This window comes from Rhinichthys klamathensis, unplaced genomic scaffold, assembly GCF_029890125.1.
Source record: "Rhinichthys klamathensis goyatoka isolate OS25496 unplaced genomic scaffold, OSU_Roscu_1.1 h1tg000318l_1, whole genome shotgun sequence".
Lineage (NCBI taxonomy): Eukaryota > Metazoa > Chordata > Actinopteri > Cypriniformes > Leuciscidae > Rhinichthys > Rhinichthys klamathensis.
The window spans coordinates 558,747-576,566 of NW_026606834.1; the positions used below are offsets into that span (position 1 = coordinate 558,747).

Genomic DNA, 17,820 nt, shown 5'->3' on the forward strand with positions numbered 1-17,820 from the left:
GTGTATTGGCGATGAGACTCACACACACAAGCTCAGATCGTGGAAAAGAACAAGTGCACATTGATCAATGCGTTTGAAACGTGAAGGTAAATTCAGTTCACATTCGTGTTTCCTAACTTTGCATGAACAACATGTGACAGTTTAAATGCTTAAACCTTAATGCATATTCCAAAGATGCAGCTCAGATACTAATAATTAATCACAATTTGGAATTATTCAGAATTAAATCAAATAAGAGGTTCTCATGTAAACGCAGCTAGTGAAACACTCACATCATTCATTCAGATAGACATAAATGAGTTTATCCAAACATAACCTTACCTAATGAAACAGCTGCTTCTCTGCAGATGGACGAACATGAGCTCCACAGAAACAACACCAGCCCACGGAGTAATTAGTCAAACAGTAATTAATCCAATCAGTGTTTACAATGATGAGTGGAATCGATTCCTTCTGCCCGGACCGGATAATTGTTCTGTGGGATTCTGTAACTCTTTCCTTGCCATAGACGGACTTATCCGGCCATCCGTGTGTTCACGGTTATGCGGTAGGGGGCGCTATTACTCATCTTCCGGAAGAGTGCAGAATCTGTGGAGGCTTGTTTCAGCCACAGAATAAAGCTAATTGTGACTTTTTAATCTCACAATTCTGACTTTTTTTCCCCTCACAATTCCGTGATATAAAGTCAGAATTGTGTGTTAAAGTCACAATTGTGTGATATAAAGTCGCAATTGTGTGTTATAAAGTCAGAATCGCATGATAAAGTTGATATAAAGTCAGAATTGCGAGATATAAACTCACAATTGTTTTATAAAGTCAGTATTGCCAGCTATAAAGTTGCAATTGTGTGTTACAAAGTCAGAATTGTGAGATATAAAGTCGCAATTGTGTGTTACAAAGTCAGAATTGTGAGATATAAAGTCGCAATTGTGTGTTATAAAGTCAGAATTGTGAGATATAAAGTCACAATTGTGTGTTATAAGTCAGAATTGTGAGATATAAAAGTCACATTTGTGTGTTATAAAGTCAGAATTGTGAGATATAAAGTCACAATTGTGTGTTATGTCAGAATTGTGAGATATAAACTCGCAATTGTTTTATAAAGTCAGTATTGCCAGCTATAGTCGCAATTGTGTTACAAAGTCAGAATTGTGAGATATAAAGTCGCTATTGTGTGTTACAAAGTCAGAATTGAGATATAAAGTCATATAAAGTCACAATTGTGTGTTATAAAGTCACAATTGTGTGATATGAAGTCAGAATTGCATGATAAAGTTGCAATTGCGTGATATAAAGTCAGAATTGTGATATGTAAACTGGCAATTGTGTTATAAAGTCAGTATTGCCAGCTATAAAGTCGCAATTGTGTGTTATAAAGTCAGAATTGCGTGATATAAAGTCAGAATTGTGTGATATAAAGTCAGAATTGCGTGTTATAAAGTCAGAATCGCATGATATAAAGTCGCAATTATCTTTTAAAAAATTTTATTCTGTGGCGGAAACAAGCTTCCATAGAATCTACGGATTTAAACAAAGATGAAGAAGCAGAAACAAGCCATAGATGCATTGCTTATGAATGTAGTCTTTGATAAAAAAAAAAAAAAAAAAACCCAGACTGATCTCATGAAATGGCGTACGTATGACACGCCAATTCGTATTTCCATTTTTGGCGTCCTATCAACACGCATAATCGTTTTTCAGCGTGTTTATCAACGCTGTTGACTTAACGTTACATTACTGTTTAAATATATGACCTACCCCAACCCCGTCCCTAAACCTACCCGTCACTGGGGTTAATGCCATTTATGAGTCTTCCCCTACAATCTTAGGAAAAAAAATAGTGCTCCACAGCCAGGTGTAGATATGAATTTTGCTTCGTTTCGCTCGGACATTTAACGGCGTACACATACACGCGGAATCACTCGGACGTTTAACGGCGGAGACATACACGCAAAAGATGACGCGGATAGCTCAAAAGATAACACGCCACTTGACTTGAAAGTGGCGTGTAGGCTATGTTTACGCAAAGTCATGATGTCATGTTGAAAAAAACGTAATCTCAAATTGTTGTTCAAAATGTTGCTTTTTTAAATAAAATTTGCCCACATTCAAATGTTGATAAAAACAGAATGCATGAAGCTAGACTCTTGATTTATTGCATGTTCAGATATTCATACAACAAAAATATTCTTGAGGCCATGAAAGTTTTGTGAAAATTATCAAAAATTCTGGCTGATAACTATAAGGTTAGAGTTAAAGGTCAGCCCGTGCGTTGCATAATCACAACGATGATGTGATGTCTATAAGAATAACTCCACTAACCCTGCTTTTAAATCAAAGGCATTTATTGCTAAAAATGTACTTGACAAACAAACAAAAACAAACCACATTATCATCATAATCAGTATAAGACAATGTGTAAATGAAAACAATGTCAAATACCAGAGGACAAGTTCTTGAGGAAATATTCCCCAACATCTCCACTCGAGCACCAATATCATATAAATATGTCAATCATATAGAGTTCATGCTGGAAACGTTCTCATCAATCATTCTGCCGTCATTTATGATGCAAAACGAGGAGTTAAATAAAGACAGAATGATCATGTGAAGGAGAAGTATTCCTCTTTTCAGTGGTCATCATCTCATCTCCAACATGGAGACCAACGTGTGCTTGTCTTCTGGCGAAACTCCAGATGTGAAAAACACGGCATGATCAAATCCACAATGATTTGATAAAAAGAGCACGACATACAGAGCGGGAGAGTAAAAACACTGTCCAAAAGAAGCACTCGGGGGAACGTGTGGATGAATCGTCTTGTGCTTATGAAGAGCGAGCGCTGAATAATGCTGGGAAAGAGGAATCCATGTGCTCATGACTCTTTGATATTGATGCTTTTCACCTCTACATTCAGAAATATGTCCTTACAGCCTTCAGATGATCCTTTTGTGCTATTAATACAAAAGACACCTGCGTTTACAGGACGTGTTCGTGTGTCGATAACAAACTATTGTATTATAAGGGCAAAACGCAACGATCGTGTCTGTGGGGAATTGATTGGATGGTTGTGGTTTGCTTTTGGTGGGTCTCGTGTGATTGACAGGTTGCCCCGCCCCCGTATTATAAGGGCAAAACGCAATGGTGTCTAGTGCATGTGGACATAAACAAACTAAACTGCTCTTTTCTCCTCTATTGTGCCGTATATCCGAGTGAAACGCCTCTCGAACAAGAATGTGGGCGGGGCTTGATTTTGTCTGTGAGGAATTGATTGGATGGTTGTGGTTTGCTATTGGCTGATCTCATGTGAGTGACAGGTTGTTGCCCCGCCCACATCATCAGAGAAGAGAATCTGCGAGAGGAAGTTACTCTGATTCAAGATTACCAGGAACATGAATTTAAAACAATAATAATAAATCATTCAGAATAAACACTGCAACAAGAATTGTTTCCATTTTGATTTCATGGCGACTTTATAAAAACAGTGCTGACCGAACATAAGAACACGTCACTGTGTGAGCGGCCCGTAACCTGCACTGGTTTACATGTTAAACACACACTAGTGGACCTCTGTCAGGGTGGATGCTTATTTAATCCGACATACATCAGCATTTTCATTTCAATTCAGTGCAAACCTTCATCTCAAACAGTGAATCATGGCACTCGCAACGGCAAAATAATGGATTTGATTCCCAAGGAATGCATGAACTGATAATGTTGGTCAGATAATTATAATTTTCATTTATATTCAAAATTATTTTCATTTTAGGTCAAGGTTTAGTATTTTTATTGTGTTTTTGTCATTTTTGCGTTAAAAAAAAAATGCTTTATTTTTTTTCAGTTTTAGTTAATTTAGTACATGACGTTAAACTAAATTAAACAAAATAAAAATTAAATGAAAATGAGAAAATTTGCCTTGGCAACTAGCTGAAATAAAATAAGTTTAAGTATTTATTTCAGTTAAAGTTGGTTAATATTATAACATTTTATTTTATTTCAAGCAACAATTTTTTAGTTTTAGGTTTAGTTATAATAACAACCCTGGTTAGTCACTTTGGATAAAAGCATCTGCCAAATGCATGTAAATGTAAATTTAACATCTAATAAACTATTTACAGTAGTGGCCTAAACGTGATGTCTAGCTAAACTCTTCACCCTTTATTCAGATATTATTATAAAATGTGCTAAAGATTCAATACGCTTATTGTGGAGTTGTGCTTGGATTTTGAAAAGCAATGAAACATGACAAATTGTGCGACATAATTTTTGGCCCGACTGTCATACAAAGAAATGATGAACCCATACAAAAACTGTTTACTTTTTCCTCTCAGCTTTTTGTTTTTCTATGCATTTGTTTTGCATAATACAATAAAACCTGTAACAGTAGTTTGCCTTTTTATAATTTTGTCAGATAAATACCTTAACCAAGTTTATTTTGCTCTTGCATCATATTTAAAATATATAAAATATTTCCTCTTATCGTGATGGTTTAATTGAACTTGCAGGTCATTAATCACTTTTTGCCACTACTGTATTTTCCGGAGGAATTTAATAAGAATGACAATGACATTTTGTTGGCTGAACAACTACACAAAATAACTGGGATTTAATTTCTGTGTGCACCGACTAAAGCCGCAGTGTGTGAGCTTGTGCTTCAGATTCTTTCGGCTCTGGTTGTGTTTGAATCTTTTCTCCTGATCTCTAAAATAAAGATGTGCTGCTTGATCTGAACTCAACAGGTCCGTTCGTGTCCTCTAATGTAGAGCGGCGTCTGACGGAGATCTGTCTTCATTCGAACACCTTAAAGCCTGAAACAGACTCTACACGAGGACAGGAACACTCATGTGTCAGTGCATTTCAATCACACAAGTACATGTCGTTCTCGGTGGTGCAAATCGAGGACATTAACGGCTCAGAAAAGTGAAGGAAACCCTCCTCAGTAACTCACAAACACATTAGTGTCGGCTTTACTTCTGGAACAAGAACAAATGTGGGCGGGGCTTGCTATTGGCTGATCTCATGTGAGTGACAGGTTGCCCCGCCCACATCATCAGAGAAGAGAAGAGACGCTGCGAGAGGAAGTTATTCTGATTCAAGATTACCAGGAACACCAATTTAACACAATAATGATGTGCACCGATGCAATATTCCATTAAAAAAAGAAAAAAGATATGTCCATTTTGATTTCATGGTGACTTTAAATGTTAAATATGACCAGAAACCTGCAACACGCTGGCCAAGCATGTTTGTGTACTCGTGTAAAGTCTGTTTCTGGCACATTGAGCACATGGAAAACTCGTGAAAATACTTCTATGACGCTCAACACCTGCAGATTCAAAGCAGAGACGCTTCAGGCATCAAACCTGCAGAGACTCAGTAAACGAGACGGATAATGTCTGTAAGACGGATGAGGCCGTAAACCAGCGCATGCACATCCCAGGATCCTCTGGGAGAAACCGAACCAGCATTTAAAATCAATAAGAAGAGTTTGTGCTTTCACAAAGAGCTTCACTGTACCATCACTGTAAACCAGCTTTCATTATGAGCCGTCCTGTGTGTGAAGCTCATCAAAACATGTTCACTCAAAAACACAAACATATGCATATATACATGTGTATACACATATATATATATACATATACTCACACACTGTGATCATTCAAAAGTTTGGGATCAGTACGTTTTTTTAAACAAATAAATTAATACTTTTGTTCATCAAGGACGCATTGAATTGATCAAAAGTGACAGTAAAGACATTTATAATGTTACAAAAGATTCTGTTTCAAATCAACGCTGTTCTTTTAAACTTTCTATTCATCAAAGAATCCTGAAAAATAAAATGTATCAAGGTTTCCACAAAAAATCTGAAGCAGCACAACTGTTTTCAACACTGATAATAATAACTAATAATTGAGCACCAAAAATAATTGATATAATTTAATAATTAAATTGATAATAATTGTAGTAAAAAGTAATTATTCCAAACTTTTGACCAGTAGTTTGTGTGTATATACATATATATATATATATATATATATATATATATATATATGTGTGTGTGAAATATCATTAAATTATATTATTGTGACATTATTTTCACAATTAAACAAAACAAATTTTCTCAATTCTCAATCCTGTAATGCATTATTTTTCTTTTGAATGAGCATAAAGGCACTACTATACTAATACTAACATGCTGTATTCATATTTACCATTTATATAATACATCATGAAATCATTTGCATTACAAGAATGACAATCTAGTGGGGAAAATAGTCCAAAAAAATCATAAAAAAGAAATTTGCTTTATGCAAAATAAATTGTTGATTTTGGTGTGAAATATGACAGGTTTGATGAGCTTCATCACTACATTCATCGGATATCACTGTCGATTACATCCTCGTTGTGTCGTTATCATTCAGATCTGCTGATTCAAGGAGGAAATAAAAGCGATTTGATGAGGATGTGATCCACACACACACACACACACACACACACTCGCTCGCTCCTCCAGAAGAGCACATCTATCATCTGAAAGGGCTTCCTAGCAGATGTATGAGGACGATGGCAGTAAAGATGCTCGTTCTTGTGTTCTTGTGTTCTTGTGCTCGTCTTCATGAGTGTGTGTCTTTCTTCGGGACGATCCCGTGATTCAGAGCTTGTCAGCTGGTGTTTGTCCTCTAGAAACTCTCCACGAAGCTGCCGGGGAACAGGCCCGTTCGACCGGTGCGCTGGAGCGTTCCCTTGTACCAGCCGTCTTCACGTTTCTTGTGCACGAACACGACGTCGCCCTCCTTCAGCTCAATCTCGGCTTCACTCTGAGGCGGATACGGGACGAGCACACGAAACCTGACGGAGGAGAAACACACGTTTATAACGGGAAACATTCACACGAAACCTGACGGAGGAGAAACACACGTTTATAACGGGAAACATTCACACGAAACCTGACGGAGGAGAAACACACGTTTATAACGGGAAACATTCACGCAAAACCTGACGGAAGAGAAACACACGTTTATAACTGGAAACATTTACACGAAACCTGACGGAGGAGAAACACACGTTTATAACGGGAAACATTTACACGAAACCTGACGGAGGAGGAACACACGTTTATAACGGGAAACATTCACATGAAACCTGACGGAAGAGAAACACACGTTTATAACGGGAAACATTCACATGAAACCTGACGGAAGAGAAACACACGTTTATAACGGGAAACATTCACGCGAAACCTGACGGAGGAGAAACACACGTTTATAACGGGAAACATTTACACGAAACCTGACGGAGGAGAAACACACGTTTATAACAAGAAACATTTACACGAAACCTGACGGAGGAGGAACACACGTTTATAACGGGAAACATTCACACGAAACCTGACGGAAGAGAAACACACGTTTATAACGGGAAACATTTACACGAAACCTGACGGAGGAGAAACACACGTTTATAACAAGAAACATTTACACGAAACCTGACGGAGGAGAAACACACGTTTATAACGGGAAACATTTACACGAAACCTGACGGAGGAGGAACACACGTTTATAACGGGAAACATTCACATGAAACCTGACGGAGGAGAAACACACGTTTATAACGGGAAACATTCACGCGAAACCTGACGGAGGAGAAACACACGTTTATAACGGGAAACATTCACATGAAACCTGACGGAGGAGAAACACACGTTTATAACGGGAAACATTCACGCGAAACCTGACGGAGGAGAAACACACGTTTATAACGGGAAACATTCACATGAAACCTGACGGAGGAGAAACACACGTTTATAACGGGAAACATTCACATGAAACCTGACGGAGGAGAAACACACGTTTATAACGGGAAACATTCACGCGAAACCTGACGGAGGAGAAACACACGTTTATAACGGGAAACATTTACACGAAACCTGACGGAGGAGAAACACACGTTTATAACAAGAAACATTTACACGAAACCTGACGGAGGAGGAACACACGTTTATAACGGGAAACATTCACACGAAACCTGACGGAGGAGAAACACACGTTTATAACGGGAAACATTTACACGAAACCTGACGGAGGAGGAACACACGTTTATAACGGGAAACATTCACATGAAACCTGACGGAGGAGAAACACACGTTTATAACGGGAAACATTCACGCGAAACCTGACGGAAGAGGAACACACGTTTATAACGGGAAACATTCACGCGAAACCTGACGGAAGAGGAACACACGTTTATAACGGGAAACATTCACGCGAAACCTGACGGAGGAGGAACACACGTTTATAACGGGAAACATTCACACGAAACCTGACGGAGGAGAAACACACGTTTATAACGGGAAACATTTACACGAAACCTGACGGAAGAGGAACACACGTTTATAACGGGAAACATTCACATGAAACCTGATGGAGGAGAAACACACGTTTATAACGGGAAACATTCACGCGAAACCTGACGGAAGAGGAACACACGTTAATAACGGGAAACATTCACATGAAACCTGACAGAAGAGGAACACACGTTAATAACGGGAAACATTCACATGAAACCTGACGGAGGAGAAACACACGTTTATAAAGGGAAACATTCACACGAAACCTGGCGGAGGAGAAACACACGTTTATAACGGGAAACATTCACATGAAACCTGACGGAAGAGAAACACACGGTTGTAACGGGAAACATTCACACGAAACTTGACGGAGGAGAAACACACGTTTATAACGGGAAACATTTACAAGAAACCTGACGGAGGAGAAACACACGTTATAACGGGATACATTCACACGAAACCTGACGGAGGAGAAACACACGTTTATAACGGGAAACATTCACACGAAACCTGACGGAGGAGAAACACACGTTTATAACGGGAAACATTCACACGAAACCTGACGGAGGAGAAACACACGTTTATAACGGGAAACGTTCACACGAAACCTGACGGAAGAGAAACACTCGTTTATAACGGGAAACATTCACACGAAACCTGACGGAAGAGAAACAAACGTTTATAACGGGAAACATTCACACGAAACCTGACGGAAGAGAAACACACGTTTATAACGGGAAACATTCACACGAAACCTGACGGAGGAGAAACACACGTTTATAACGGGAAACATTCACACGAAACCTGACGGAAGAGAAACACTCGTTTATAACGGGAAACATTCACACGAAACCTGACGGAAGAGAAACACACGTTTATAACGGGAAACATTTACACGAAACCTGACGGAAGAGAAACACACGTTTATAACGGGAAACATTCACGCGAAAGCTGACGGAGGAGAAACACACGTTTATAACGGGAAACATTCACACGAAACCTGACGGAAGAGGAACACACGTTTATAACGGGAAACATTCACACGAAACCTGACGGAGGAGAAACACACGTTTATAACGGGAAACATTCACACGAAACCTGACGGAGGAGAAACACACGTTTATAACGGGAAACATTCACACGAAACCTGACGGAAGAGAAACACACGTTTATAACGGGAAACATTCACATGAAACCTGACGGAAGAGAAACACACGTTTATAACGGGAAACATTCACACGAAACCTGACGGAAGAGAAACACACGTTTATAACGGGAAACATTCACACGAAACCTGACGGAAGAGAAACACACGTTTATAACGGGAAACATTCACACGAAACCTGACGGAAGAGAAACACTCGTTTATAACGGGAAACATTCACACGAAACCTGACGGAAGAGAAACACACGTTTATAACGGGAAACATTCACACGAAACCTGACGGAAGAGAAACACACGTTTATAACGGGAAACATTCACACGAAACCTGACGGAAGAGAAACACACGTTTATAACGGGAAACATTCACACGAAACCTGACGGAGGAGAAACACACGTTTATAACGGGAAACATTCACACGAAACCTGACGGAAGAGAAACACTCGTTTATAACGGGAAACATTCACACGAAACCTGACGGAGGAGAAACACACGTTTATAACGGGAAACATTCACACGAAACCTGACGGAAGAGAAACACACGTTTATAACGGGAAACATTCACGCGAAACCTGACGGAGGAGAAACACACGTTTATAACGGGAAACATTCACACGAAACCTGACGGAAGAGAAACACACGTTTATAACGGGAAACATTCACGCGAAACCTGACGGAGGAGAAACACACGTTTATAACGGGAAACATTCACACGAAACCTGACGGAGGAGAAACACACGTTTATAACGGGAAACATTCACACGAAACCTGACGGAGGAGAAACACACGTTTATAACGGGAAACATTCACGCGAAACCTGACGGAGGAGAAACACACGTTTATAACGGGAAACATTCACGCGAAACCTGACGGAGGAGAAACACACGTTTATAACGGGAAACATTCACACGAAACCTGACGGAGGAGAAACACACGTTTATAACGGGAAACATTCACACGAAACCTGACGGAGGAGAAACACACGTTTATAACGGGAAACATTCACACGAAACCTGACGGAAGAGAAACACACGTTTATAACGGGAAACATTCACACGAAACCTGACGGAGGAGAAACACACGTTTATAACGGGAAACATTCACACGAAACCTGACGGAGGAGAAACACACGTTTATAACGGGAAACATTCACACGAAACCTGACGGAGGAGAAACACACGTTTATAACGGGAAACATTCACACGAAACCTGACGGAGGAGAAACACACGTTTATAACGGGAAACATTCACGCGAAACCTGACGGAGGAGAAACACACGTTTATAACGGGAAACATTCACGCGAAACCTGACGGAGGAGAAACACACGTTTATAACGGGAAACATTCACACGAAACCTAACGGAGGAGAAACACACGTTTATAACGGGAAACATTCACACGAAACCTGACGGAGGAGAAACACACGTTTATAACGGGAAACGTTCACACGAAACCTGACGGAGGAGAAACACACGTTTATAACGGGAAACATTCACACGAAACCTGACGGAAGAGAAACACACGTTTATAACGGGAAACATTCACGCGAAACCTGACGGAAGAGAAACACACGTTTATAACGGGAAACATTCACACGAAACCTGACGGAGGAGAAACACACGTTTATAACGGGAAACATTCACGCGAAACCTGACGGAGGAGAAACACACGTTTATAACGGGAAACATTCACACGAAACCTGACGGAGGAGAAACACGGTTCTTGTGTTCAACAACAGCACAGTATCAAAATCAGATTTACCTGTACGAATCAAATTAATACCAAATGGGCAATGTCTGATAACATCAAATCATAAAACAATGATTTAATCAACTCCACAGTTAGGGGTGAGCGGGGCACATATTATTAAACACACGTTAGACACTTTAATTCCACTTAATACCACTTTCTTCATTTTTATTAAAAATAAAAGCCTTCCCGATCTGATATGTGATGGGAAAAGGGAGTCGAACGAGTTCAGCAAAAGGCGAATTCGAACTCGAGTCGATTTGCATCAAAACGATTCCGTAATTTTGTCTGGGCCAATCAGACGTCAGTGGGCGGAGTCAGTGTAAATATCGTCTAACCACAAGGTAAATATACACTCCTAATCTTTTCCCACTATAAAGAAACTTCTGTGCATTGAAAAGGTTCCCTTGATGTTAGGGGTGTAATAATATATCGTGTCATAATATAACAATTCAATAACGCAACAATATGTATCGTGGATAGTGACAATATGTATTGTGTATAGTTCAGCCAAAATAAAAATCACTGTGTGAGAAGAAAATTCAAGTTTACAGAGTTTTAGTGTCAGTACTACATTAAACTACTATATATAATGTTGAATATAATGTATAATAATGCAATGGGGGAATATTTGTGGGTTCTGATAATGCCAAATGTCTGATTATTTGAAATATTAGTGACAGAGTGCAAGAATATTCATCTAAAATAATTCTGTATTTTCAGCTTCAGAATCATAAAATATATTCTGGTGTCTCTATTGTCCTGTGCTTTGGGTTTCCAGCACCAAGTCCAAGCCTATTCATTTACACACCAATGTAAAACCAAATTTAGTATTTTAATCAACAGACATATATGTCTTGGAGTATCGCAATAATATGGTATCGTGAGTTCAGTATCGTGATGTGTGTCGAATCGTGACATGAGGGGCTGGTTGCACCCCTAGTTGATGTTAAAGGCATGTGATTGTTCACCTCTCTCGGGATAATGGCTTGGGTTCGGGCCTGATGGCCAGCGGTGAGGATGAGGAACAGGCCTGTCGTGTTGGTGGAGACACAGAGAAGTTGAGATCCAGTGAGCCACTCTTTCTGTGCAGCGGCTCCAGGCCCATGGCTCCCTGCATCTCGCTCTCCACGGGACAGGACCCGGCCCGCAGCTCCGGGGCCATGGCTCCCCGTACGGATGAAGATGAGGAGGACGAGGACGAGGAAGAGGAGGGGTCGTGTGTGGGAGACACCGACGGCGGCGAGCGGGACTTCTTTTTGGCTGCCGCTCCGGAAAGCAGCTTGAGGAGGCCACTGCTCTTCTTCTCCTTCTGTGGGAGAAACACACACAGATAGTGGCGTCTTCACTTGTGGACGGAATACAGTCATAAACATGGAATTTACAGTATAAATGACAGTGCTAAATTGCTAAATACGATTCTGTTTATTTATGCATAGTGACAGTAGTGTTAGTATTCAGATCAGTGTTGATTTAGTTCAGTTTCATAACTGTAAAGTTCATCATGAAAGGAGATGTAGTGTCATTATTCAGCTCGAGTCTGTTCAATGTTGATTCAGTTTAGTTTAAAGCTGCCATCGGCAACATTTTTTTGATCATATTCAGTGAAATCGACACTATAATCCGACAGAACAACATAAATAAAGTTGTTTTAGAAAAAAAACCGAGCTTCTAACTCCACCTGGAGCGTTATCTGTTTTGCAAAAATCCACCGCTCCCGGATCATCGGGTCCAATCAGCGCAGGGGGTGTGAGATCTGACTGTCAATCACAGATCGGGCACACGCCACCCCTCGCGCACGTTACAATCACATGCCAGGCCTGAAGTTCGCGCAGTAACGAAGAGTGATGGCGGATGTATCTCGCTTTCAAAACACTAACAAATCAAGTAAGCTCATTTAGAGTATAAATGACGTTAGCAATTGCAATCTATCGGTAGATTAGCCAGGACAGCATACCTCCAAATACTCCATGGTGTTGATGGATGCTGATGAGACGGGCGCGTACACAGATAACCTGGTGCACACACACTGACGACCACAAACTCAGTGGGGGGGTATTCCGTTGATAGTGGGGGAGGGGCATGAGAGTTGTAAACATTCAAAATTTTGCCTAAATCCACTCAATCTGACTTGCCGACTGCAGCTGCATGCCGACTGCAGCGCATGCACACCTGGGGTGCGTTTCCCCAAAGCATCGTTAGCCAACTATGGTCGCAAGTTCCGTCGTTATCAGCAGTTCAACGAGTCGGTGTTTCCCGAAACCATCGTTACAACGAACATTCGCAAACAGCATCACAGAGGTGTGTGTGTGAGCGACAGATCTCGAGCTGCGGTTAGAAGAAGAGTTTCTAGATTGCATGACATGTGGACTCAATAAATCCTGATCTTGAGCAAAATAAGCAAGCTGACATTCAGTGCAACCTGTGTCTTTTATTTAGAATACATACAAATGTAATTTACATCTTTGAGTTTGTCAAGAGATTTAAAGCACCGTTTTTGAAGACTGCGCATGTGTGAACGAGCTCTACTATGGTAAGAACGAGTCTATGACTGAATCTGGAAATAAAGCAAAATAACTTAGAATTTTTTTAAATATTCCTCAGATGCCATGTCTGTAATTTATATCAAAACATCTCGCATTAATTCGATCTCAAACAGTTTCATTAAAATAAGTGATTACTCCACCAAAGAGGAATGTAGTAGAGCTGCTGGTGTCTTGTCTCAACACAAAGAACTTTACGACAAATGCCACAGCGATACAAAAATCTCGATAAGAGTTATGGAAAGGAATTGCAGATTAAATAGGATTAAGGGAGTGAATTTGCACGTTCACTCGGCGCATCGCCAGGGAAAATGGCTTGGGTATGAACACAAAGACGCTGGCGATAAGCGCGCGATAATCGTCCTGGTGTGTGAGAGGCTTGAGGCGGAGTGGCACTGAACTCCGCAAATGTCGGGTGTGAGATGTAAATGTGAACTCGTCTGCGTCTGTCTCTCTTTATGAAGAAAATACATATGAACATTATCAAATCTGAATTTTTTTAGGAATATCCCACAATGTTTTTTTTTTCATGCATGTTTTAATTTGAACAGTAAACCAGTGTAGTTTTAGCATCAGAGATAGTATTATTATTATTATTATTATTATTTTTTATTTTTTTAAGTAATTTTGTTGTATATTTTTTTCATATTTACTGTGTTGTTTTTAAATATGTCTATAGTTTTTATTCATTTTTATTTCAGTTTTAGTTTCAGTTATTTAGATAGTACAACTTAATGAAAATGAGAATTGCTGCTTCAACTACCTGAAACAAAATTAACAAATATGTTTTATTATGATTTTAGTTTTATTAAACGATAATAAGCAGTAAATCCCTGTTTTGTAGCACTTTGTTTGCCAAAACACCAAACTGAATTTCCATTTGATTACTTTTTAAAAGATTAATTTTTATTAAGTATTTTATTTTATACATAATTATTATTATTTATTTTTTTCTGTTTTCCAGACGACAACAGGATTTCTGGGGGGAAAAAAACATTTAATAGGGCCCTTTTATTGTAAAAATGAAATGAAATGATTAAAGTTTTATGAATTCAATTGATAAAACATGCCTTTTGATTTTTAAAATGTGAAAATTAAAACGGAATGTTTTATGCCTTAATTTGATTACCACCGTAATTCATTTTTTTTTATAAAATCATAGATCCAGAAATTTAAAACAGACAACACAAAAATTCTGATGAATAATTAAATTTAACGGAATCCAGAAAAATTAACAGACACCACAGAAATTCTGAAGAAAAAAAAATATATATATTACAAGCGGAATCCAGAAAAATGAATTAAATGATCAAAACAGAATCCAGAAGAATTTTAACGAAATTTTGGGGGAAAAACAACTGATTTCATTGGGTCGTATTAGAAACAGCTCATCAAACAGCATCTGGAAGTGTTGATGGAATCACGTGATCTTGAATCTGCTGCTAACGGTAAGAACAGAGGGATATCTGAGTAATCCGTGTCTGTAATGGCTGTTCTGCTGTGACACATGCTGTATGTGGGTGGAGGAGAGAAGGTTTATCTGGGAAACGCTTTCTGGGTTTGGTGGAGCTGATCAGAGCTAAACTCCCAACAGAGCAAATCCAAACCAGGCCACTAGGAGGCGCCTGAGATCCAGCCTCTGACTGGAGCAGAGAGAAGAAGAACTTTTCTTTTCTTTTCTTCTCAGATTTTGGTCCACTTAAGCCTCCGACCACTTTGTGTTCATACTGTTGCTTTTTGGATCTAGTCCAGTTCAGTGTTTGATGGCTGATCCCATGGCCATCAATATTTGATCCAATTCCCTTACATTCTATGTGCCTCACTTACCAAGATATTTTTATGTAAAGATTATTATTATTTTGTTAAATGACATTGCAAGTGTGAAAACATCCTTAATGTTCAGTAATATTATCGACTCGACTGACAAGGACAAAACCTGAACCGAATTGAACTGAATTATGAACTGCCAACAACAACAGACACACACAGACCTGAATCTGAATAGAATCTGTTTCTCTCTAATGGAAGAAAAGATCCGCTAACCTTTCATCGCGACTCACTGCTAAATTAAACTGAACTACAGATCACACATGTGGTTGCTAGGGCATTCTGGGTGGGGTAGGTGGTTGATGGGGCCTTCTGGATGGTTGCTAGACAGTCGCTAGGGCATTATAGGTGGTTGCCAGGCGGTTGCTGGGGGATTCTGGGTGGTTACTGGGCTGTTGCTGGGGCATTCTGGATGGTTGCTAAGCAGTTGCTGGGGCATTCTGGGTGGTTGACAGGCAGGTTCTGGGTGGTTACTAGGGTGTGCTGGGTGGTGATTTGCTAGGTGGTTGCTAGGGCATTCTGGGTGTTTGCTAGGCGGTTGCTGGGGCAGTCTGGGTGGTTGCTAGGCAGTTGCTGGGGCATTCTGGGTGGTTGCTAGGCGGTTGCTGGGGCGTTCCGGGTGGGATAGGTGAACGCTGGGACATTCTGTGTGGTTGCTAGGCAGTTGCTGGGGCGTTCTGGATGGTTGCTAGGCAGTTGCTGGGGCATTCTGGGTGGCTGGTAGGCGGTTGCTGGGTGGTTCTGGGTGGTTCATATGGTTGCTGGGGTACTGGGTGGTTGCTAGGCGGTTGCTGGGGCAATCTGGGTGGTTGCTAGGCGGTTGCTGGGGCATTTTGAGTGGTTGCTGGGGCACTCTTGGTGGTTGCTAGGCGGTTGCTGGGGCACTCTGGGTGGTTGCTAGGCGGTTGCTGGGGCATTTTTGGTGGTTGCTAGGTGGTTGCTAGGCAGTTGCTGGGGCACTCTGGGGGGTTGCTAGGCAGTTGCTAGACGGTTGCTGGGGCACTCTGGGTGGTTGCTAGGCAGTTGCTGGGGCATTCTGGGTGGTTGCTAGACGGTTGCTGGGGCACTCTGGGTGGTTGCTATACGGTTGCTGGGGTACTCTGGGTGGTTGCTAGGCAGTTGCTGGGGCATTCTGGGTGGTTGCTAGGCAGTTGCTGGGGCATTCTGGGTGGTTGCTAGGTGGTTACTAGCTCATTCTGGGTGGTTGCTAGGTGGTTACTAGCTCATTCTGGGTGGTTGCTAGGTGGTTGCTGGGGCATTAAAAATCCGACAAGTGTCTGAACATGGGATCTGTGCATCAGGCCTGAAGTGCTGACATTCTGAGATCACATGTGCACACCGGTTCCTTCCCACATGTGCATGACTTGTGTGTCTTGTTGTCTTATTTTTAACCATGCGTGTGACTCTGAGCTAATTAACAGCCCATAATCAACATGCAGGAACGACTGCTGAGTGCTGAAACAACATGTGATCACACATCACTCGTGTTCATCTCATGACCTCAGTGAAGTCTGTCCCTCAACTGCCAACAGAAAGACTGAGAAAATGTTTATTTTCAGCTGTTAAACTTTTTTTTGCTGATTTGCTTAGATCATTTATTAAATAAAATATTTATGTATTAATATACTATTAAAGTAAACAGAGCAAATCATTTTGAACCTAAATGTTCTGAGTTTTTCCAAGCATTTGTAAGGATGCTGATTGTTAGAAGGCAGCTGTTTGACTCTGAGATGGCGAACGGGAACATGGTTTGTGTAACGTTAGCAACACATTATTATCTGTTTAACATAGTCAAGCCAAACGCTAATCATATTAATTACCGTTATGTGTTTGCAGTTGTAGAGAGCGATCCTGTATAATTCACTCTTCCACTTCTTCTGAATCAGTTTCTAATTCTAACATCTATGGCTGAATTACACCAGTATTTCCACTTGCATTGTGCAGCGTTTACTACAGTAAAGTTGAACGAGTGGATCGGGTAATCCGAGCTGGTGTGAGTGGAGGCGGGGCTAATTTGCATATTCATGCATATGCCATTGGAGTCATAAAAAGAAACTTCAGAAATAAAGGGGAAACAAAGATTATTTTTCTGACCCCACTGGCAGACATTATTTATTGTTTTAAACAAAAACTCACTCAATTTTAAAACATTTTTAATTGAACAAAACTTAAGTCTTGTAATATTAAACTAAT

General features: G+C 40.3%; 1 protein-coding gene across 1 annotated transcript in view; it reads right to left on the reverse strand.

Moving 5' to 3' along the window:
- Positions 1-6,320: 6,320 nt before the first annotated feature.
- Positions 6,321-17,820, reverse strand: part of LOC130105372 (E3 ubiquitin-protein ligase SH3RF3-like) — a 149,480-nt gene continuing 137,980 nt past the window's right edge. Inside the window, exons 9-10 of the mRNA XM_056271357.1 lie at positions 12,229-12,569; positions 6,321-6,847 (exon numbers count right to left, since the gene is read on the reverse strand). Of these exons, the coding sequence (XP_056127332.1) occupies positions 6,679-6,847; positions 12,229-12,569 (510 nt within the window). The 3' untranslated portion in view covers positions 6,321-6,678. The remainder of the gene's footprint in view (positions 6,848-12,228; positions 12,570-17,820) is intronic.